At 38.5% G+C, this 24549-nt stretch overlaps 1 protein-coding gene across 10 annotated transcripts in view; it reads right to left on the bottom strand.

The window, feature by feature from the left end:
• Positions 1-24549, bottom strand: part of RBMS3 (RNA binding motif single stranded interacting protein 3) — a 704594-nt gene that overhangs the window by 53911 nt on the left and 626134 nt on the right. For all 10 annotated transcript variants that reach the window (XM_064415155.1, XM_064415140.1, XM_064415145.1 and 7 more), the window contains 2 exons: positions 17789-17885; positions 15256-15306 (listed from right to left, as the gene is read on the bottom strand). In XM_064415155.1, the coding sequence (XP_064271225.1) occupies positions 15256-15306; positions 17789-17885 (148 nt within the window). The remainder of the gene's footprint in view (positions 1-15255; positions 15307-17788; positions 17886-24549) is intronic.

The raw sequence follows: 24549 nt of genomic DNA, 5'->3' as shown, positions 1-24549 counted from the left end.
CCACTCAGCTGGAGCTGTACCATTGTATTAAAAGTGGTTTAGGGTATAAAAATCATTTTATACAAAGGGGTTTTCTCTCTCCCCATTGCTGTATGAGGAATCAGTGCGATAAAATTTGGGTAAAGTGGTCTTTTGCCTAATTTAAGTAATTGTTTTTACTATGTAGTTTTGCTCTAGTTCACATAAGGGCAAGCCTAAAAATGTTCCTGACTTTCTGACAACTGCCTCATTCAGCACCCTTGCAAGCAGCTCCCAACAAATCCCAGTCTTCAAAGGCACATTGTTTTTGTTTGTTCTCATTGTAACAGATGTTTTGTATCATGTACTTCAATGAACTAATTCATCTGCAGAGGACCGCCTACTCTGGCTGGTGTGCATCCAGCTGTGGAAATAGCTCAAGTGTCATCTGTGACCACTTTCATTCCATTCTTCTGACCTCACAGGATCTCAGTGACCGCATCCAAGCCCATTAAAAATAAACAGACCTGAGAACATCCTTTTAAAAATTTTCCAGCGGAGGAGTAATGCTACTCTAGGCAGGAAGCCTTTCTGGAAAGAATGTAAGTGATGCTGAAGGAAGATTCACTCAGCTCTGGAAGTCTCCTCCAAAACATGTTGCTTTTATCATATGAACTACCCAGTCAATATTAAGAGGCACAGGAGCAATGTCATGTGTGATTTTGATGGAGCTGAGAGCTTCTGACTAACTCAGTGCCATATCAATTAGCCTGAGCACCAGACAATCAATCACCACTTCTGCTCTAAATGTACTGAACTCCCATTAGAAGCTGCAAATACCATGAGACTACTTCATCTCAACACACTGAGCCCTTTTATATACTGTGGCTCTACTGTAATATATTTCTGAAGTAGAAACAAAATCAATCTGAATTGCTCTGGAGTGGAAGCATATCCCATTAACAGCTGTGCACCAAGATTAAAATGTATTAGTGGATAAAAAATAGTCTGCGTCTGTAAGAAGACAATTACTGCTTTCTTAAAAGTGACCAAATAAAACATCCAATACCAATAAAGAACAGACTTTCTGAAAATGCCTTTAGAATCAGTTGGGATCACTTCATCACAAGTCAAAACATGCCTGGGATGGTGCAACCATCTTGATTAGCTTCCTTAGAAGAAGGAGCAACAAGTTGCTTTCTGAATTTCTTGAGAAGCTGACCGCAGTTTTCCACAGGAAATAAGAAGTTCCTGATAAGATGCTGATCATACACTTCAATACCGGGTCCACTGTATTTGCTAATTACTTTCAAACCACTTAGTCAAGTCACCCATTAAGAGGAAATTATTCAATTGCAGATCCACTGAACTGAGAAACTCAGTGACCAAAACTCCTTGTGGAGCTAGAATTATCCACCTGTGTAAGAGGGCTCGCAATATGTCAAACCAAGTAGTTAATTTTGGTTTTGAGAAGCAACTATGGCTGTAGTTAATTAGACTTGGAAGGATTTTTAATATTATACAACACCAATTATTCAAATATTTCAGAAACATATCAGAAGCCTTTGAAAACCTTCTGGAAAATTAGAGCCTTATATCAATCATCAGAACTGATTCATCACTTTCAGGAAGTTGCATTCCAAGCCCCATATTCTACAGAGAAAATTTTAGAACTTTCTGGCAACTGTCCTATATTTTAAAGATGGTAATTAATCTTCTCATTTCAGCTCAGGTGTATTTATTATAAACTTGCTATTTGGGTATATCTGGGGGTCAACTGCTTTAAGGTCTAAGCAGATCATGCAGAAGGCATGAACAGCTGGCTGCAGCTCGCGACATTTTCTGTACTTCCTAACTCAGTGGTCAACAAAATGGACTCGCTCACAGCGACGCTAAAGAATTTCACATTAATTTTCACTGACTTCACAGTGACTCATTCAATGGAGATACCTAGGGTACAAATGACAGAAGACTCTTTTGGGATTTTAAGTCTTTGTCTGTCACACATTCTAGCCTTCTGCTGATTTTGCTGTTGCTTGGTTTGTTTGGTTTGGGCTTCCACTTTGGAGCATGTCAGAATGATAGATAGCATTCTTTGAAATAGAGAAAATACTTCTCAGAGGGAAACCACCACATTTGAGTAAAACTATTGTCCTTCAGCACATATAACATACAAAAGTAATGCCTGTGATGCTCTTATGACTTATACTGGATATTGGAATCGTTAACGTCAAAGAGTTCTGTCCCTTGTATTTATCCACAAGACTTTTACCAACACAAAAGAGTTAACATAGCTTTTTATGCTGTGAGAAGCAGAACAAATATTGCATAATGCCTGGTTACATATTGTCCCAGCTTGGCCAAGCAGATGAAAGGAAACAGCAAAGCACAGTCTTATACTTAACTCGATACAACAGCACTCATGCCATGTTTCTACTTACTCCTTCACTTGTCTGTTGAACAAAATAATGAAAAGAAGCTCAGAGAGGATTTAAATACAGTGCACATTGTGGAAGCAGGCAAATATCACCACAAACAGATCATTGCTAATCACCACAGCCCACACTCTCAGAGTCATGACCTATATCACTGATTTTTATCTGGAAGACAGATTTGAATGGCATGTAAAACTCTAGGAAGAATAAAAAATATACATATTTTGAATATTGTGAGAAAGTTCTCTTCAATTGTGGTCTTTGAAGCTTCCCAAGCTCTATTACAAGATATTCCTAAGGAGTTCACCTGGCTTACCCACATGTCCAATATTTACTTTTTTTCCTGAATGGTTGCAGTTACACACATTGGTACATTTATATTATCCCAATGAAAACATCCATGGTGACTACCCACTGAAGTATGAAGTCCAGAATCTCAAATACATTCAAATCATCTGTGACATCCAAGTGAAATGTTTCTCAGAGCTTGTAGCCAAACCTGAACTTCATCATCCAAGGATAAATTATCTTGCTTTTCTATCCTGGAAAGTGGAGGCAAAACAAAGGAAAAGGCCAAACTAGGATGGAGTTCCCAGGGCCTACTCCAGGTCCATGATTTTAACACTGACATGGATTGAAGGTATGTTTGCTGAGTGAGTCCAAATCTGAGCTCTGAGCCCTAACTCTTTTCTGGGCAGCAGCAGCAGTACCAGGACTCCTTTTCAAAGATCAGTTTCTCCCACCATTACTGTGCTCTAACCAGCTGCCTAAAATTTGCCTTATAGTCATCTCCTGGTAGAACCAATATGCCCAAGATGTTGAATACCTGTGAAGATTTAGTTTGAAATATAATAAAATTGGATATCAAGCAAAAGCTGAAGATGTGAATAGGGTGTTACTGTCTGCAGAAAGCAGCATGAAACCAGGACAACTGCACATGTCTTTTTCTTGAAATTTTTCTTATTCCTATGCTGTTCCTGAGGGAAGATGTGGCCTGTCACAGCTTTAGCTGTCATGATGAGTGTCTTTGCTTGCTGCACTTGGAGTGGAGTTAGTGAGGGAGCTAATACAGCTTAGCTACTTCCACAGACACAAATCAGTGAGATGGGGTTCTGCATCTGCTTGTCTATCAGAAACACTCAAACTGCTCCTGACAAATGTCCACCCCTTTCTCTCCCTGAAGAAAGAGCTGTGACAAGCACCAGGAAACGATCATTGCATCAAACACTTCATCTTCATTTAAAATAAGTACATCTAGAGCAATCCTCTCCTTTCCACAAAAATGACGTGGCCTGCCAGCAGGAAGAAATGTCGGTGGTGGAATGCATACAACCATGCTTTTCCTGGAACACTGCCTGTTCTCCTGGACCACTGAACTCTGGGTTAGCCAGGAGCAGCTGTGGCAGATGAACCAGCTTTACAGTGGTAGGTCTCTTCCCCCACCTGCCTACGGAAAATATACTTCTAGCCACAACCCTGTCAGATGTGGGACATCTGTGAAGGTGACACCCACCCCCACCTTCTTGGCTAGAGGCAGGGAGTAGACCAGTAATTTCCAAAGCTGCAAGCAGAAGTTTTTTTATTGATAGTGCTAAAGAGGAAGGCTACCAAGCTGGGAGCTGACACAGACTCACATCCTGTGTGGATTGGGCAAAGAGGGGATGCATAATGATTTGCAGATTGCTGTACTGCAAAAGTACAAAGGCTGTTTGAAAGCAGGCTGTGTGCTGTGTGAATCATATGCAGCCCTCTTGTCCCACCATGGGGGTCAGTAGCAGGGTGTCAATCCTGTGATCCTCAGCTTGAAGCTGAAGTAACCATCCAAGTTATCCCAGACTGAACCCCCACAAAGATTCCACACTGTGTGAGTTTGCAGCATTTTAGGAGGCAGAAGCACACAACTGATAGTGTGGAACCCAATTGTCTTCCTGCTTTGGGATGTGCATGTATGGTTTGGCATGCATAGAGAAAAGATAACTTCCACTCAATTGCTCACTCAGAAAAGCACAGTGGTGAAAGGCTACACCAGGGCTTTGGGGTGGATGCTACAGACAGGGTCTCTCCTCAGCAACAAGACCTGCAGTGACATTACAAAACATCCCAGGTAGCTTATGTAAAAGGCACAGATGGGGAAAGGCTGTCCAGCAGACATCCTTTAACAAGAGGCTGTACTCAGTAACAAGAAATAAAAAATTGCATTTAAACCATAATAATAATAAGAAGTGAGATTTCAAACCCTAATTTCCAATTCCTTGTTAACAATAGGCCATTTGATAAGAGAACCTACCCTGCTGGAAGTGTATCTCTTTGACAGGTAGTCCAAAGGTAGTGGTTTCACTAAATAGCAACTTGGCACTCCTTCAAAATTCTTCATATTCTGTTGATCACTGTGTTACCCAACTCATTCTTCATCAATCCACTTCAACAACCAAAGAATGTTCAGTACTTATGCTATTACATTTCACTATTTGTTTTTGCAGTCATGTAAGAAAGAGGTTGAAATCATCGTCTCAACAGCACTGCAGATACCACTGACTCAAAGAGGCTTTGTGGCAAACACTGCTGAATGCATGGACTTAATCCTAATTCACACCACTTTGAGAGGAAAACAAGGCCACAAGGTTACAACCTGAAAGCTGTAATTAAGCAATTACTCCACTTCAATGGGATTAAAATCAGTTTAGGAAAGATACACATTATTTGCCTCTGTGCTGCAAAGTTTAGGTCAACATTATGTTCTTTCTAAGGACATTTGAAATTGAAACAAAGCATTTTACCTATGGCAGTTAGAAATGAATGTCAAATACTGTTAGAGCTGATTACATTCAATAGTTTCAATAATAAGCTACTACTTATGGTAGCTTGAATGTTTCTAACTTCCACAGCCTACATTTATACACTGAGATTAAAAAAAAATGTTAGCACTGCCTCTGCAAAAATAATTTTAAAATAATTATGTTATTAAGATGCTTCAGCAGTTACAGTTGAGAAGGTGCTAATTAATCGGCCACTTACTCAGACCCCTCAATAAGTATATCAGGAATGAACACAGAAGGGAGGGAAAAAAAAGGCAAGAAAATCCTACATTTGGAGGCCAGAAATAAAATTTGCTGTAAATCTATCTGAGACTTTGCAAATCATACTCAAACACCTAACAAAAGGTTTCTTACATAGATAAGTGAAAATCAAGGAGAGAACCCTGACCTGGCTCCCCGTGCAGGGCAGATGGAGGACACATAAAGGTGTTTCAGAAGGAGCCCCAGCAGAATAAGGACACTATCTCAATTTCCCACATGAACCAGCAGACAGCAGAGGCAGCACTCAAAGAATGAGCATTTGGGCAGAAAAATGAATACAGACAAAGGAGATGAAAAACACAAAGAAGTCACTGAAGTCAAGGTGAATTGAGGAAGCAGGACTGGATCATCTCTATTGCAGAGCTGGAACATATGAGCACAGGTCCAGCGGCCAGGACTAAGGATATTAATGAAGATAGAACATAGATAAATCAAAGATAGAGCTAGCTAACCCCATTTTTAAAAATAAAATAACCTATTTTCTCAACAAAGGACATGCAGCAGATCTAAACTCTCTGAAGGTCAATAAAGTATTTCAGGCAGTGCTACAGCCAGAAATTACTAAACTTTGGGGACGATAAAGGATTAACTAAAGCAGAAATGATAACAGGTTGTGCTAAAAGACAAGCTATACTACTTCAGTGGGAGGGTCACTAAAATCTCCCTCAGTATTGTTCTCATCCAATGCTTTTAATAATTCCCTTGAATAATATTTGGGGAAATTGAGAAGTTGTAAGGCACATCAAATAAAGTGGCAAATTAGAATACCATACAGGAAGGACTGGACTAAACAGAGCAAGGCACAAATTCATCAAGTCAATCAGGCTAGCATGTGGTTTCCTTTATCATGTAGGAGCATCTGCTGGAAACGTGGAAGGAGAAAACCTAGGTATATCAGTGAATTTAGGATGATGGCACTACCAGTCAAGAGCACAAGGGAAGAAAGATATTTTACAATGCAGCAAAGTTGTCCCAGAGAAGAGAAGAAAGTATTAAAGCTATTTGCACAAAAGGCTTGAATCCTGTGAGCATTGGCTGCCCCAGAAAAATGAATTCAAAGTGGAATAGATCCAAAGAAGGGTCATCATTGCAGCCAGAGGTATAAAATCCTTACATTACTGCAAATGAAGTGATGTTAACATAGTTAACCTAAATTGAAAATGCAGATAACATTTTTGTCTCCAAATTAATGTGGTGAACATTGAGAAAGGACAACAGTTACTGAATGCAGGAAAAATGTTTGACCAAGAATAGATGTAGGCAAAATGAATAGGAGCATCTTTAAGTTGGAAATTAAAAACTGAGTGCTAAGTCTCAGAGCAAAGGTGTTTTGAAACAATCCTCCTGATAGGATTATCAAGAGGCATAAAATCAAAGTATTTAATCAGGTTTTGCAAGGGATTATGTAACATGCCACTGAGATTAGCTCAGTTGGTTAGAGCACTGTTAATAATGCCAAGGTTTTGGTTTCGATCCCTGTGTGGGCCATTCACCGAAGAGTTGGACTTGATGAATCTTGTGGGTCTCTTCCAACTCAGAATATTCTGTGACTCTATCTGGATCCTGGATACAGGAATTTTGAATCTTCTAAACTGGTCACAAAGTCCTTAGAGTACATTATCATAATTTTTTACCCAAGTCCCGCACTAGAAAAATCACGATGCAGTTGTAAGTAATACATAGATTAGCTAGTTTCCTCTACTTATGTAAATTGATCCTTGAATACACTTGGCATAACATAATGGTAATTTATGGAAGTGTTGTTGTTCCAAGGATTAAGAAGGTGCCAGAGTTGCATTCATCAGCTTATTGCTGCAGGCGTGATTCTTTTCTAATTCTTGCTGTTTCACACCTATGCAATTCAATTTTCTTAAGTGAAAGTTAACTCTTAATTCATACTGGTAAAAATCAGTTCCAATATTTCCTTTTGCAGCTGGGACAGGTTTATTTTAATAATTAACATGAAAACCCTGAACCCTAATAGTATCACTCTGAGGAAGTGTTTAGAGGCATCAGTCAATATTGGCCCTTGCTCCACCAGACTTTTCACGAACTTCTACTCAAAACTATTTAGCACTATGAGTTTTATAATCTAAATAAATTGGATTAGAAAAAAAGAAAAATATGAAACTGAGACTAAAATAAAGATTTTTTTCTCCAAGGTCAAAAAGCTGATCAGTGGTAGATGAAAAAGTATTTGTCACTAAGTGTTCTAAGCCTACATGTATTCTTTGAAGGCAGTGTGAGGAAAGGCAGGACCAGGTAAAAAAGGTACTGCAGCAAGGAAAAATATAGCTATAAAATACATTTGTAGCTAAACATGGGTGCATGATTTCCACTTGGAATTTTCTTTCAAAACCAGTTGAAGCCTCTGGGACAAAACCTCAAATGAATACCATGTTTTAAAAAATATTAAATTAATTAACCTTGAAGATTACACCTTGATTCATACACAATTTTCTTCCTATTCAGTTGTTTATAAAAGGACATCTTGTCAATAGCCTAAAACTTGACTTGATCCATCACTAACAAGAATTCACCTTTGCGGCTTTGACAGGTTGTGCCAGTCTTTTTAAATCCTATTTTGGAGATATCACAGTTAGGGTGTTGCCCTGGCATTACTCGTAAATCACAGGTTTTCCTCAAAAATCCTCTTCTGGGTTTGCAGAACCCCGGAACCTGTCTCCTTCTCCAAAGCTGCTCAATGCTTCTTCTGCAAATGGAAATGCTGATTTCCTGCAGTTGTAGGGATGGAGTTTGGGAGGCAGAAAGGAGATCCAGGGGTGAACAGTCCTCTTGTAACATCTTGTATTCTTAACTGCGCTATGGAAATGAGAACCACATCTCCATCATGGGAAAGGCACCCAGAGATTATTCCCAGCCTTGCCACCAATTAGTGTGAAATCTCTGTGCTCTCAGACCACAGAGCACATTCAAAGCTCTTTGCTGTCTGTGGCAGACGAAAATTGTTGCCTTTCCCTTCCACCATCACAGAACTCACATGTTTGGCAATTGCACCACACGAGCACCTTCGTTACAAGCAGGCTGGGGTCGGCTGACAACGTGCACATTGTCTGATTTGTTGTAAGCCAGCAGAGCAGAGAGCTCTCTGTGGAAGGTGGCTAACATCAGCACCAACTGCAAGACAGCAGACAATGCTAGGCACAAAATAAGAGAAAGTTTCATGATGGAGGGTAAATCTGAGAGGACTGTAACACACGTGTCACACAGCTCAGCCAATATGCATAACCAGAATGCATCACACGGGGCAAAATACCTGATGGTGAGCTAAATTCAGCACTCTGCTGAGCCCGTTACTTTCTGCAAACTGATTAATCTAATTCTTGGCCTGTCATTAATAGCATACATTCACACAGTCCACCTCTCTCTCCTGATCCTATCACAATCTGCCTACTTACTAATCTACCACCTGGTAAATAAGCAACTTGACCAGCGCTCACCAAATTAGGAATTTTTGCTCAAGATGGCAAACAAAACATACCAATCTTACAGATTTGTGTTCAGCATTTTGACTTTGTGTAAATCTAAAACTTGATGAAAATGCAAGTCTCCATGAAAACAGAGTTGTTACATATATTAATAGGAGATAAATTAAATATTGCTGATATTTTTAGGTGATGTACACGGAGTGGGAAAAGTGAAAGCAGAATGTGGGCTTTGTACAAAATTAGGCATTGATTTTTAAAAAATGCACTACATTCTTCCACAGAAGGTACTCTAATGTCTATTGATTAATAACTATATTTTTTTTTAAAACACCCCTTTGATAAAACTGCTTTTAAACAGCTGTTGTATTAAGGTTTTTCTTGACAATGAAGGTTGCATCTTTTCTGTTAAAAAGAAATCAATATTCCATAACCTCAACCAGAATTTCCTGGCTTCAAGAAATGCTGGGGAACCATTCAAATTTAGTGTCAGATGCCTTCTTTTCCAAATATCTTTTCCATTTATGTTTATAGATTTACATGAAACATAGATGTTATGGTTTTTTTCCACTAATGTAAATGTCTTTAAACAAACTGATGGTATATCCATTTAGTGTTCATGCTATCTGTAGAATATTTGAAAGAAAAAAAAAAAATTACTAGAGCTCTGAAGTCTTTTTAGGATAAAACAGCACACCACAAGTTCCTCAAATGCAAGGGCTTGTCTACTGGAAACATTTGTGGTTCTCCTGTCCACATTTTCTAAGTGAATCCATATGTGGTGTGTCTTACTGCCATCACAAAAAATGCTCAGTTTCACTAGGGGGCTCTAACAGAGTGTCAAAAAATGTTGGCAATCAAACTTAAATATATTTTTCTGGCATTCGTATTAATTTCTACAACAGCAGAACAAAGGACTGGAGCAATACTTTGATATGATTCCAGAAGCATTGTATAATCAGACTTAAAAACTGCTACACTTGAGTAGGAGATGTAACTTGGCTGAATCTCTTACACCTGTTTTCTTTTAGAAGTCTAAGTTAGTTGAACTCAGGCACTGCTTTTCTGTCCTGGGTACTCTCCCCAGAATAACAACACCTGGCACTAAAGGAGGTCAGCAAGCACATGCTCACCAGCATCTGGAAAACCTGTTTAGGTAGCACTGAGACAACATCTGTGCACAGTGGGTGCTGGGTGAGAGGGAGGCAGAACTGACCTCATGTGAGCCTGCCTGCCCCAAAGGAACATTGACAATTACTGCCTTGATTATCAGAGTTATAGGATTTGCAGTCCTCGATTTTCTGCCTCGGGAAACACTGGAATTAAAATTGCTTAGCCGAACTTTGTCATTGGTATTTGGTTAGTTATTTCAATCTCTAAACACTTTAGCCTTAAGAGTTCAAGTAAGTTCATGTTCAAAGGACCTCTTAAAAATACACGGCTGAAAGTTGAAAGACTTACTGAAGATTCCAATTTCTAAGGATTATTTCCTGTTTACTTTTCATACCAGCTAGCTGAATTCTCACATTTCATCTTGCAGGCAGGACTCAACTGTCTGCAGAGGACATACTTTGTTTTCTTACACTCAAACAGGCAAACTCAAGATAGACTCCTGGCTCTGTTTACTAAAAAGGTAGAGCAATAAACGTGAGGTAGAGAAAACCGTCTTGGGAGAGGGATGTGGATTGGAGCACAAGGAACTTCTTTGTTCCAGAGTGCAGGAATCAAAACACTGAAATTGCTGTGGTATTTTGGGTATTATCCAAAGCAGCAGAGTCGCTAGTGAGAAAATGAAAACTGATCCATTCCAGTTGAACAATTTGTACCTTTTATGCTACTTACACTCATGCACAACAATCAAGAGGAAAGAATCTGGAGCCCTTACTCAGCCTCGCTTCTCACCAAACTAGGGGTTTTGCACTGCTTATGAAATAAAACATGTTTTTGTTGGTGCTTTTAAAACAGACGCATTCCATTCAGCCATGGGCCACAGGAAGGATGACAAAAAAAAATAATAAGGGTGTTTGTTAAGACATTGACCTCTCTAGAAGGACTATAAGGGCTTGAGAAACTTCCAGAACAGAAATTTTCCCCAACATACTTTATCATTATCATTTATCTTTATCATTATAGTGGTACATTTTTCCATATGCTGCTCCTGCTGCCACTGGCATACTCCTTTTCCAGCTATCATGTAGAAACTATTCCAGGCTGATAAGAACATCTATCTGTGCATACCCAGTGATAGCACACCCAGTGGTATTTGGAAATAAAAAAGGGTAAGTGTAAAATCAGTGTGCACATTGAGTATTAAGGTAGCACATTTCTGTTGGTTCACTAAAAAAACTGCCTTTAAAGAGGAAGAGTACATGTATTTTTTGTAATAAAGATTTGAATCAAAATGTTTTGTACAAATGCCCCATCAGTAAAAATGAGACTGTCTACATGTGAATTGACGTGTAAACATGTTTTTCAAAGTATCCCCATAACTTTCAAACAGCCTTCAGGGACTACAGGAAAAACACAGTAATATGGCAAATGTTATAAGTCTTCAGAATAACTCTTATCCCATTTATGTTTTGATTCTGTCATCACTATCCATCTATCCTTATCCTGAGGCAGTAATGAAAAACAAGACTTGTTTCAAACACGGAAGAATAAGCACTGTACTTTGAAAGATACAGTTAACTAAACTGAGCCAGTACTATCATCAGTGCATTAAATGTTTTGCCAATTTTAATCCAAACTCACACTGCTGTAACTCTTTTAACTCTCCATTAAAACTGTGGAGAGTGACCAGGGCACAAGGCAAAGCAATGAAACTGCCAAATTTTAGGTATTCTTACTTGGACACAGTGAAAGCAATATGAGAAAAAGTGGTGAAGGTTCAATTCACAAAGGGTGCATATTTCAAATGTGTCTGAGTCACACATGAACCTCCAGGTAGATTTTTCATCATGTCCACATGATGCTTTCCAAAACCCTGAAGGTTGTGTAAGAATTAGGAAGTGAGAAGTTTTCATGTATGACCCTACTATGCCAGCAGAAGTTTATTCTCAATACTACTTATTCAGAAATACCAATGTTCCTCAACTTATTTGATATTATTTTTCCATGGTTCCTGAAGTAAGACCAGCAAAAATCACTGATAACCAAAAATAAAACCCCTCCAAAAATTGTATCTGCAGTTGTTTATTAGCAATGTCCTGCAATATCAGTTCTATACCTGCAGAGTCCTTGACTGTTCATTTGACTTTCTCCTTTTAGGACAAAAATGTTATGACTACTGTTTTCTTACAAAATGTAACTTTGTTTGTTTTCTGTTTTTAAGGGTATCACAGAAGTAAGAAGACAAACAAGGCTGGGAAGGGAGACCAGTATACTCAAATGTTTTGAGTTAATATAGATGTCATTTTTGTTTGTTAGGGTCAGAAGTTTATCTGGTTGTAGTTAAAAAGCTACAGAAGGAATTGGAGAGACAATCTTTTACTATAGTGGACTTTTTAATCTACCAAGTAAATGGATACAGAATGCACACATGTACACATCAAGAAAATGTGGTTGAAATAGATATACAAAGGGAAAAAAGGACAAAAATGTCTGACAGGCCAACCTACTGCAGGGGATATCACTGAAGAAAGAGCTTTGTATTTGCTGCACAGGGAGGCAGGTGGGAAGGGAGATGAGACGGGCAGGCAGAGGAGGGACAGACAGACACAGGATGGTAGTGCTGTGCAGCACAGCTCTTCCCTCCTCTCGGCAAGCCTGCCAGTCTGGTAGAACACTGCCCTGTCTGTGCACAGCACATTGAGTGAAAAACCCTCTTTGTCTCCTCTACAGCATGGCTCTGCCTGTCTTTTTGTCATGAGGGACACTACGTGATGTTAAATTACACATAAATATCAAGTAGGACTTTCTGTCGGAAATGAAAAGCTAATCATGCAGTAACATGATTTAGTGGATACTTATAATCAAAACAAAGAATTAACCACCACTGTTTGAGCAATTCAAACTGTGCTTTCTGTATGAGTTCATCTCTACTGACAAAGAATAATAGAGGCTTAACAAAATGTTCTCCTTCCTGGGGCAAGGGGAATGTAACATTTATCTGCAGTGGTGTCTAGGGGGACATCACATGCCACAATCAATCACCTCATAAAATATTATGAAGTGGTGGCAATTTAGATAATAGCACAGAAAACTAGCTTATAAGAAGAAGCAAAAAGCTAAGCAAATTAGAAAGTTCCCAGTTTCATCAGCTCACAGGATTACCAAAACTCACATCCTTAATTCTGCCAACTTTATTGTAATATTTTTTCTTTTTTTTCTTTTTCTTTTTCTTTTTTTTTTTTTTTTAGCTATGGAGGTGCCTAGAATAGAGTCGATATATAGTTAGGCATGGAACTACAGAAATTTAAAACGAACACAGATTCTTTATTTTCTTTCAAAACAGACCATTAATTCTGAAGTCTCCTGAATTCTCTGTGTGGCAATAGTCTGACAAGTTTTCAGACCTTTCTAATAAAGAATTCATCTCTGAATGAAACCTGGGGAATGGTAGTTCTGCCTTTTTGCTTTTTATGCTTCTTTGGTACTAAATGCCTCATGTCCTCTTAAGAACATAATCTTTGGAAACATATGGGAAAAATCTGTCAGTAAAGAGTCTAGGATGCTACAGAAAACACATGGAACTAACCCATGACAGCAATGAGACTGGAACAGAAATGGTGCACCACTTATCCACTGTCCCTCTGCTTTCCCATCTAGAATCACACTTCCTTTTTTTGCCATGACTCTCTGGTTCTCAGTGAACACCAATTTAACTCAGCATTTTGATGGTGCCACTCACGATAAGAGACAAGTTTTAACTTCATTTCCTTACTAAGGGGTAAATACATTCAATTACCTTATCATAATACCTCTCCTAGTACTGCAGAAAAATTCTTTGCTCAGTATTGTCAAATAAAACTCAAACACACATATACACAAAATCTGGGATTGCTAGAGTGCTTAGGTTTTTCTTTTAGAAAGGGAGTCTTTCTGCAAGGATTGGAGATTCTTTGGCTTCCACAAGTCTCGTAACTCATCATATACACACATCTAAGACTTCTTGTGGTATGCTATTAAATCCAAATATTAGAATACAGGACTGATGTTAACTGTGAATTTGTTCAACACATTTCATCTCCCTACAAGGAATACAGCAATGGCTTTACTCCACTGAGACGGAAAGTTCCCCCAGGGTCTGCAGACAGGGGCAGCAGCAGGAATTGGTGCCCAGTCAGTCCCACACTATGCTCCTTTCCTTGTGGGTGAACTGAAGAACTTGCCTCCAAAGAGCTGAGGGGTGTGGAAAGGGGGCTGCAAGTTGGGATGAGAGACTTGTGCAACTAAACAGATATGTTGTGTAATTATATCCATGTTGCTGTACAGCTAAATCTCACCAGAAGTTACACTACTGTGAAGTCAAAATATTTGAACAACAATATGAATAACAAACAATCCTATCTACAGACCATCACTTTAATATAACTCCTCTTCTATAAATCAATGTATTGATGATTATGTGGAGCATGTATTTAAATTTTGATTAATGGCACTGTCAAGTAGATCAGTATCTGAGAAACTCATCAAAGCTAGAAATGTATCTATAGTGATATGTCTGTAGTGGAATTCAGTATGGTGTTTTCTCCTGGTATATTGCTAATATTTAGGTAAAGCGCATCAACGCTTCTGCGAGGTAAACAAAAATCAGCTGCACTAGTTCTAAAGAATGTTGATTGGAAACATAATGCAGCTTTAAGTAGTTATAAATTGATAAAGACGACAATTTACTCAGGGCAGAGGGGGGAAGAGTTGACTGGCCAAATCATAAAGCAGATTCAGATTTGGCAGAGACTCTCTTAGACAGTTGTGCTTCACCCTTTTCCACTATGTTGAAAGGCATTACTGAGGCACAATGAGGATCCTTGATGTAAAGCTGCACAGGACGTTTTTGATGGATAAGCATGTAAGGGAATGGTCACCTGTTGATCCTGGCAATTCAAAGTAGGCAGGAATGCGGTTATCTTGCAGTCCCTGAAGCACAGCTTTAGAAGCAGCACTTCAGAACTTGTTACTCTCTTACAATCAATGCAATTAGATAACACATCACCCATCCCCCCCTTTCCACCAAATCAAATGGTACTCCTTAAAGAAACAGAATCTTTATGGCAGAGGGCTCTTGTCTCGGGGCAGCTGGCTGCTCACTCATGACCCAGGACTTCAATGTGGCTGGACAAGCAGAGCAAGGCTACAATGCAAGCACTTTTAGCCAGATATAACCAAGTATCCACTTACTGTTGGTTGCATAACATATGGCGGATGAGGCATCCATGAAGTACTCTGGACCTGCACATCAAATACTTTTAATTAGCATAGAAAAGTTTAAAACTTAAGTTTTACTTGAAAATATTCTCTCTATTATAACTAAGGTGCTAATTTTGACAAAAGACTTAAGTCTTATAACTCAACACAAAATTAATTTACGCTTCGTAATGTTATTGACAAAGGAAAATGCTTTCAAATTTCATTTGATAATGTTTTCCACCAAAAGTCAGAAGTCTGAGTGATTGCACCAATTCTATGAATCACAACATTTTATCTCATAAAGAAGCCTTCAATATTCTATGTTGTCCTATTTCTTCATTTGCATTGTTTGCTTTCATCCATCAATATAATCATGAACATGTCATCCAACCGACAGTGCAGGAGACGGAAAATGTTCAAAGTTTATTTTCAAAAGTATCTGCATAAACTTTTAAAGGTATAACATTTTCAGAGATCCCAGAATGACTTATTCTGTTTCCAATAAGAAGTGAAGATCTAATTCAGAGTTTTTGAAAATTATTCTCATTGAAAGCTGTAATGGCAAAGCTGGCTTAAGAAGTCTGCCCCCTCCAGGAACATTCTTAGCTTGAGCATCCTGGGGTCTGTTCCCACCAGAACTCCATGTGCATCACCAAAGACCTTCTTTGTTGTTCTGCCTTATGACTGCCATGTAATATATTTCAATTTTATAACAATTTTACTAAAAATTAGACACATTATAGAGGGTTTGCATATTTCTTGTGGCATCTCTGAGCCATAACTACTTTTTGTGCTAGTGAATTTTGTATTTTACTTTCCTTTTGCATCAGTCTGGACACCACAACACATAAGTACACAAAAGATGTAGCTGTGCTGGGAGCCATCAGAGGACACCTCACTTGCTGTCCCAAGATGGGTGTGCAGCACCTCAGACTGAGCATGACCAGGAATAACAAGAAGAAAGCTAAAAGGTCCCACTTCTCCAGATACCCTGTGATTTTGTCAATGAGTAAACTGTTGAGAATTAATTGTATAACAGGGTGCTCCAACATTTGTATATGTTAATCAAAGTCTATTTTTTTGTTGAAAAGCAAGTTCAGCAAAACATCTTTAGAACCAAAACCAGCACACCCATATGTGAACACACCTCTACTACAACATCTCCTGCTGGGAATCCCCATGAGCTAAAACACACTAGAGCCGTCACAGCTTGCTGCTGCTCATTGCTCCCACTGTTGCACCACTGCAGCTCCCTCACAGTGCCAGGGTAAATGTCTTTGGGCTTACACTGCAAACTATCTAAAGAAAATTATACAGGTTAAAAAAAAAAAAAAAGGTTTTGGTGCAAATGCATGAAACCACAAACTGCTGCAATGGTTCAAACCAGAATGGGAAAAGGGGAGCAACTGTGAACTGTGGAGCAGTGATGAAATTAAGTGGCTGGGTGGCCTGAACTCAGTGGCCTGAATGGGCAGTAGTATGGCTTAAGCCAGCTTTGCTACCAAGAAAATTGCATGTGAGCTGCACACAATGCAGCGTATATCTCTGGCATTGATGACGCTTTGGTGCTGCCATTACTGAAATTTACTGAATTTACTTCACCAAAACAACTTTTGGCTACATAGCCATCTCAAATAAATAACACAAAAAGAATTACAAGAATCATCTATCTTTGAAGATCAAGTTAAAAGTAGAGTAACTTCTCAGAATTACCTGTTAGCAGTACCATACCATCTGCACCCTGCCCCGCCCCAACAAACCAACCCTAACATTAAAAACAACCCACCATGCAGCTTTGAAAGCTTGGGTAGCTTATTTCAGGTAAGACTCAAGGTTGGAAAAGCACTGATGGCACAAGAGAGAACTTAAATTGGAAAATGTATAGTCAATAACCAGCTTCTGTGAAGTGCTAAGTTCCCAGACAATGGCTAATAATAAAAATATACAATCTGGTTTTGACTCCATCTGAAAAAGCCAAAACAAGACAATAATTTCCCAGTGGAGATCTGAGAGGGATATACTGAAAAGAGAAATTCTGAATGACATGGGGTGTAGCAGACTAAAGAACGATTTGAGGACACTTATCCACAAGTAATTTGCTTTGTCAGGGATTATTGGATAGAAATGAGTACTTTTAAAGGATGTAGTTACTGGAAAAAATATAGCTAGGGTCAAAAGGTTGAAATATAATGCAGTCAACATAAATTATTAAAAGGACACACTTAAAAAACTTTTGGCTAATGAAGGGGAGCCAAAATGAGGAAACAGTTCAATAAGAATGATAGGCTTCTGGCATTGTCAATTGGAAATTAAGCAAAATGTTGTTTATCAGAGAAGCTGATTGAAATGAAGAACTGCAGTGGCTTTCATTACTGCTGTAGAGAATATTCCTAGAGAGCCCTTTGTTTCAAGAGTGACTCGAGTGCAAGCACTCACATTTTTCTGTGGTACACACTTTGCCTTCATCCACATCCAGAACAACATTAACTGGGAAACACAGTAGACAAGTGCATATCTGACGTACCTGATATGTAGAGACAGGGGAAGCAGCAATGAATGGCGTGATTGATGTCTGTGGAATCATGCGGTTTGTTGGAATACTGTACGGTGAGGAATAAAATCTGCAAACAAAGAACAAAAGTGAGAGGTTTTTGAACCTTTTGACTACTTAGGCTCTGACTAAATAATTCACTGCCTCCTGGGCAAAGAGAAAAATAGTCTACCCAGGTAATTATGTCCATCTATTTCCAAAATCACAATAAAAATGATGTGATGGCTCCATTGAGCAGATCTTGAAAATGGAAAGGAGGAGGAATATTTACACAAAGCATATTTTTTTTCACTTCAACTAGCACAAATATAGAACTTCACAATACAAGAAGCAATTATCTGAGATGCAAAGACAGCTGATTTTCCAGGGCGCTAGCTAGTGAAAGGAAATTTCTTACACAATATTGAAGACAACATCACTGATTTCATTTTTACACAGGGTACTGTTTTCTTTTCATATCCTAGTGCTTCAGTGCTGAGAACAACATATTCTATATACATGCCTGAATTATTTTATTGAGGGGTGGCTACAAAAACTCTGGCTGAATTTTTCGTATTCATGTATGCAGAGAGCAAAACCCCCCTTTTCTGGTGAAATGTATCAGGAATTATGAGGCTAAATGCCCCAGGCAGCACGGAAAATCTCAGATTTAGTCAGTTTTATTTCCACTGTTGCATGCTATGAACAGAAGCTGCACCATCTCTTGCATGACGATAATAAATGTTATATTCTTTCTCCTTCCCTATGGGTTAATAATTATTGATAAAATTATCACTTGAAAAATATCATCACTACTGCTGGATTGTGTTAGTACTTAATATGTGTATGCTTGTAAAGATTTTTGCATTTGACCTTTTTGCAGTTTTAACTGTAAGCCAGAACAATAAAATTGCTTAAAAAAGAATGTTTGTGGTTTTACTGTTGTCTAAATGCTTGTATTTTGGACTCTGAGAGAAACACTCATGTGCAGTGCTCTTTTGTACAATTTAAACCTCGTGTAGATCTTTCTCATATGGGATACACCAAGAAGTAACAGAAGATTCTGCACAGTGAACTGAATTGCATTCCCTCTCTTTTTATATTTTTGCCCTCCCCACTCTGAGGCAATCAACAGTAGCTTTCCACGAGAGCTATGCAACAAAAAAAAAAAAAAAAAAATCATTACTGGTGTTTAAACAAGTGCTCTATTTCCTGATCACCCTGGCATCACAGATTTAGTACTAATCAGTCTAGTTCAGACTGGATGAATTCATTCTGGATGCAGGCTCAAATAACTACTGACTTCAACCAATAGCCTTGGAAAAACAGGCTGCTCTCTTTGAACGTTGGGCAGAAACATTCAAAGTTAGGAGGGGAGAGGGAAGCAGAGAAGCAATCATTTGTTCTTTCTATTCCAAATCAGATTTTAAAATGCCAAAAGCAGCAGGTGGCATCTGAGTGATTTTTTGTTTAATAGAAATATAATGCTATTTTAGGACCATTTATCAGCCCTCACAATGCTCACACAGAGACTATTTTAAAATTGTGCCTTTGCCCAATTTTATATATATCCTATTATGAGAACTTAGAGGCAATTGTATCCCCATGCTTATACCAAATATTATGTTCACACAACACTGAGGGAGAAGGGATTTTTATACTGCTAGGCAGAATCATCTATGGCACTAGCATGTTGCATATTATCTATTATCTTAACATTAATCCCAGATTAATGTTAAACAGAAATCACTTGGACTATGCTCTTGCTCAGTGAGTCAACTAAGAAATTTTGTGTGCAACAAATGAAAATACTCAATGGCAGACTGAGAGAATTTAGTCTATGGGTAAAATGTGTACTGTATAGAAATATATATAAATCTTTTATACTAAAAAATAATATAAAACCAAAAAAACCTTTTCAGAAAATCACACATTATTTTTTTATTCTTTTCTCATTCTCTTCATAAACCCAGCATTGATTCTGAGCTCATACCCTTAACTACATATGAACCACTCAGACAAAGACAAGTACAGGGAAGAAACAACTTTCAGTTTGGAAATAGTGCTGACTCTTTGGAATAAACTCTCCAATAAATCCCAGCAAATACTAACAAATTTACAGAAAATGTGTGCTAAGGCAAGAATTTGACGGACAGCTTGCCATTTCAGTTTCAGCTTAGAGATGCATTTATCTGAATAGTACACAAGCCTGTAGAATATATACTATGGTAATGTGGAAAATACAGGCCTTCCCACACCCCTGCCAATACCATTTATCTGTCACCATTTGGAATGCTCTCAAAAAAGCGTCAAATAAAACATATCACCAGGACATTCAGCTATATTGGGAAAATTTGTGCACAAGGGCATCAAGGAAGAGAAAGGAAGAAACTCTGATGCTGCAAATGACAATGCAGGAAAATCCAGTTCATATTTTTCAATTTTAATAACAATAAATAATATAATAATAAATAATAATAATAAATCAAGTGTTACAATCTCAGCCACTGCAACAGGCTGCAAAGAAATTATTTTGCAGGAATTTCTTACATCAAGAGACAAAGGCTGGTCTTCTTTCCTCAGGGCCAATTGTGGCCAAAAGGATCTAATAGTAAAGGATGTGGATGTCTGTGCCTTATGTGAAGAACAGTGGTGTGGTGAGGATAGAGGTGTCCTTGCTGGGGATGGACTCAAGCAGAGCCACCCTGAGGTATGAGATGTTCAACCTACCACACTGCTGGAGTCATCTGCTGTCAGGGCAGGGCTCTTTGACAAAGAGAGCTCAACATGCCCTCACCCATGGGATACTGAAGCATCTCCCTAAATTTCCTTTACATACAAATGGGCTAATATCCTCATATGTGACTGCCATATGTGGCATGCTGGGGACCTAATAAAAGAAAAGGGGAACAAAAACATAAGAGTGGCCTGCTTTGGCACAAACCCTACAGCAAAACAGCAAGATTTGCAATTGAGGACCTTCCTATATTCAGTCTTAGGCTTTGCCTTCTTTTTTTTCTTTAGGCTTAGAGAGAGGTGAAATGAGGTAGAAGATGTATGCTTTAAGTTCATTCAAGGGAATGCAGAACTTAGTCATCAGAATATCTACATCAGAAAGAGGAGTAGAAAGAGCTAGGAATTATACTGCCTTTGATTTTTCTTAGGTATATTAAATTGTGCCTCCAAGTTTCCTGGCATTAAAATGCACACAGTGTATCCAGTACGGTGCACTAGGTATTATGAGAGCTGTAGGTTCTGTGGTGTAGTTGACCTGTGAGCTCTAAGGAGAGCTTTCCAGAAGGCTCAGCTGCATTTTCTGCAGATGCAGTTTGCATCCTTACATCCTTGGTCTGTGCAGTTTTCTTGCAGGTGCAAGACAATGTCCCTGCTCCTCAGCTGCAATTCCAATGCTAGGAGCACAAGAATGCAGGTGGTAAAGGCAAGGCAAAATGGACATCACCCTTGTGTTAAAAATAGACTTTTTCGGCATGCCTAGATTCCATAAGCAAAGGGGAAACTCATCACTAGTAGGCAAAAAGATGCTCCTGCAAGTTCTTGAAGGGGGGTTTATAAGAGGCTCAAAAGAACACATTTTTAAGCAATGTTAAAAAGAAGCAAATTTCCAGTACCTCATCAGGCACACAGAGGCAGCGCTTTAACAATGGTTTCTGTTGCTTAACAGACAAAGCACATACTCCTCTGCTACACCAACCCTCCCTTTGCATTTGGGGACTGCATTATCTGCAGTGTCTGGTCACTATTTCCCTGCCAAAAACTGGGAAAAAAAAAATCCATATGGTTCCCATTCTATTGGGGAATGTGCAAGCTTCCAGACAGAATCTGCATGAGAGCAAGATCCTATTTGCACTGCAATAAACACCATTTGCTCATGCCTCGTGCCTGCGGGCAGTACTGAAAAAGTTAGATTCATAAATAGTATCCTGGGGCTCACATAATGTAAGAGTATTACCAAGCATTATCAAGACAGCAATTTTCTGTTGCAACAAGGCACACAGTCAGATGTTGGAGTTGGAACAGACGTATCTGAATATTGAGCCCATTGGCCAGCAAATGCACAAAATTGTCCCCCAGATATGAGGCACTAAACTGATAAAGCACATCACAATCTAGTCAAATGGCCAGGAGGACTCCAGCCTCAGGAACATTTTAAATGAGCTTCCTTACAGTGCAAGTACAAGACCTCTATCCTGCTCCTTGTATGAGTGCATAAAACTACTAAAGCAATGTTAATGCCACAAACTGAAAAATCAATAGCATATTACAACAAGCACATTGCTCCCCAAAATAAAGCCTGAGTACCTTTGTAAATACAATTCAGAAAAGGCTGATTATAAAACAAAAAAAAAAAAAAGGGCAAAGTGGTTGCCAAGTGAAAAGATCTTATCTACTGAAGTGTGTGCTTACCATATCTTCAGTACCTCATACTGCAATGCTATGTTACACTATGGGCTGGATTCTCCACTCCATTATAGCAGTTTTATGCTGATGTAACTCCACTGGATGCTTAAACCAAGCTACACGGGCATAAAAACAATATAATGAAATGGAGAATCAAGCTTTACAATGTAATAGACTCAGAAGAAAATCATCTATTCCTTAGCAGAGGAAAAAATCATAGTCATTTTTAATGAGATACTCTCTCACAACCTGTTTTATATCTGCTATAGATTTTCAAGGCAAATATGCAGTTTTATGGTAATAAAAGTGATAGTACAACACCATGAACAATAAGAACCTACCTTTTCATCTGGAAACAAGAGTCCAGATTCTTCCCTGAGGTTTGGTTATGGCCCAACTCAAAACCTAATATAATCCATGCCTCTTAAGGAACTGTGAATTTTAAATATCACCCCATGACACCTGCTGCAGAGACACGGTTCTCTAGTAGGCTTCTGTCCTCCACATAATCCTGTGTGGATTTAGCAACTTAGATGCATCCAAATGCATCTATCAACCCTATAAAGAAATCTAGTGAACGTCAGCATGTGCACTTAGTATTTCTTTTTAAATTTTGTTGGTGGTTCATAACTCTTCTGAATCATCACCTTGATTTGGTATCTTTACATTTCTCATCCCCAGACTCTTGTTCACTTCATTCTGCACTGGTGACCCCAGCTGAATGCTACAAGGAGAAGACCTTTGTTTTACACATCTTTGGGTGGCATTGCTCCATGCAAAACTTAGTGGCTTGGCCCATGTTAAAGTCAAAGTATTCTGCTGCCTTTTAAGCACAGGGTGGGTGTGCCACACTGCCCTTCCCATGAGGAAGATTCCCCTTTGCTGAGTTAACCTGTGTTACTTCATAGAGTTTAAGAGCTTTTAAGTCTCTTTCCCCATGGCCACACACCGATGCCTGCGTCTTGTGTCAGCGAGCAACAAATCAAATGTACACATTTCACAAGCGAAGCATCATGGTGCTCCCAGACTTTATTAAAATAAAATTCCTGAGCTACACTTACACTGCACTTGCTAGTAAAGAGGCTTATGAAAAACAAAAAAAACTTTAAACTATAGGATATGTAGAGATTATTGTGGGGAGATAAAAAAATCCTGTTAGACCAAAAGGGTCCTGGTGATCCTCATGATACTGTACACAATCAAGATCTCACCACAAGAGCATTTTGAATGACGGTTTAGTCCTGATAAAACAAAAAATATTTTGACACTTTAGGAAAAAGACATATGTCAAAGTAATAATTAATTGTCACTCTTAGAGAGAGATTGTACTGTAATTTAATTTATTTCTTGCCTTAAAAATAAAAGAATACTTAAAAAACTGCAGAACTGAAATTCTCCATTGGGTACAACTTCTTTATCCAATGATCAGTGACAGCATGTTCAGGCAACTTGAGTGACCAAACCATGTGAGCAGCCTGAACACCATAGGTGTTCTTTGATATAAATAATGTCTGATTCTGAGATAACTTTCATAACTTCAAAAGAATTCTTCTTCAATTAAAATCATGTTAGTCTCAGTGGGTCATTCAAACTATGGTTTCCAAAACACTCACACAACTGACATGCAGGAACTTATATGAAAAAAAAAAAGAAGCCAGTTGTCTACCTGAAACACTGGAGTATTATGAACCAGTGATGTTTTTATTTATAGATTATAATGTTTTACCAGCTGAAAAGTATGACAATAAAGAAGAATGACTCATTTGGAGGTCAGAACAGGGAACTAGAAGCAGAGAATTCTGAAACCGCAATTACAAAAAAGCTCTTTATTCTTCTGTGTTTGGCCTCTTCCTCCACAACACAGAAATATCACAAGTCCTACAAAATTACTCCTTGTAAAGGAAAATTAAGCAAAATAGACTATTACTATTGATTTTTTTTAAACTACTGGGAATATGTTAGGGCTTTTTTTCCTAAATGCTTCAACTAGCAGTGCCCTAACACATATTTAACAAATAAACCCATTCTTTTCTATATCAGTAAATTCTCCCCTTCAGCTGGAGAACACAGGTGGGAGTATGCATGGAATTTGATAATCATATCATCCATCTCTCTGATCAGAGAGTGACTGTCAAAGAGTTCAGGGATGAACTTGCCTCTTTTCAAATTGTTGTTAACCTAGCTGAAAAGAGAGCTAAATTTCAAGGATATGTTTTTCTAGTTTATGAAATAATTGGAAAAGTAATCATGCAGGTAAATAATATGATTATGTAATTTCACTGCTTGGTCTGAGGAAAAAAAAAATTAATTCCTTGTGTCAACAAATGGTAGCTGAG

This window comes from Passer domesticus, chromosome 1 (assembly GCF_036417665.1).
Source record: "Passer domesticus isolate bPasDom1 chromosome 1, bPasDom1.hap1, whole genome shotgun sequence".
NCBI lineage: Eukaryota > Metazoa > Chordata > Aves > Passeriformes > Passeridae > Passer > Passer domesticus.
This window is presented reverse-complemented; position numbering and strand designations above follow the sequence as displayed.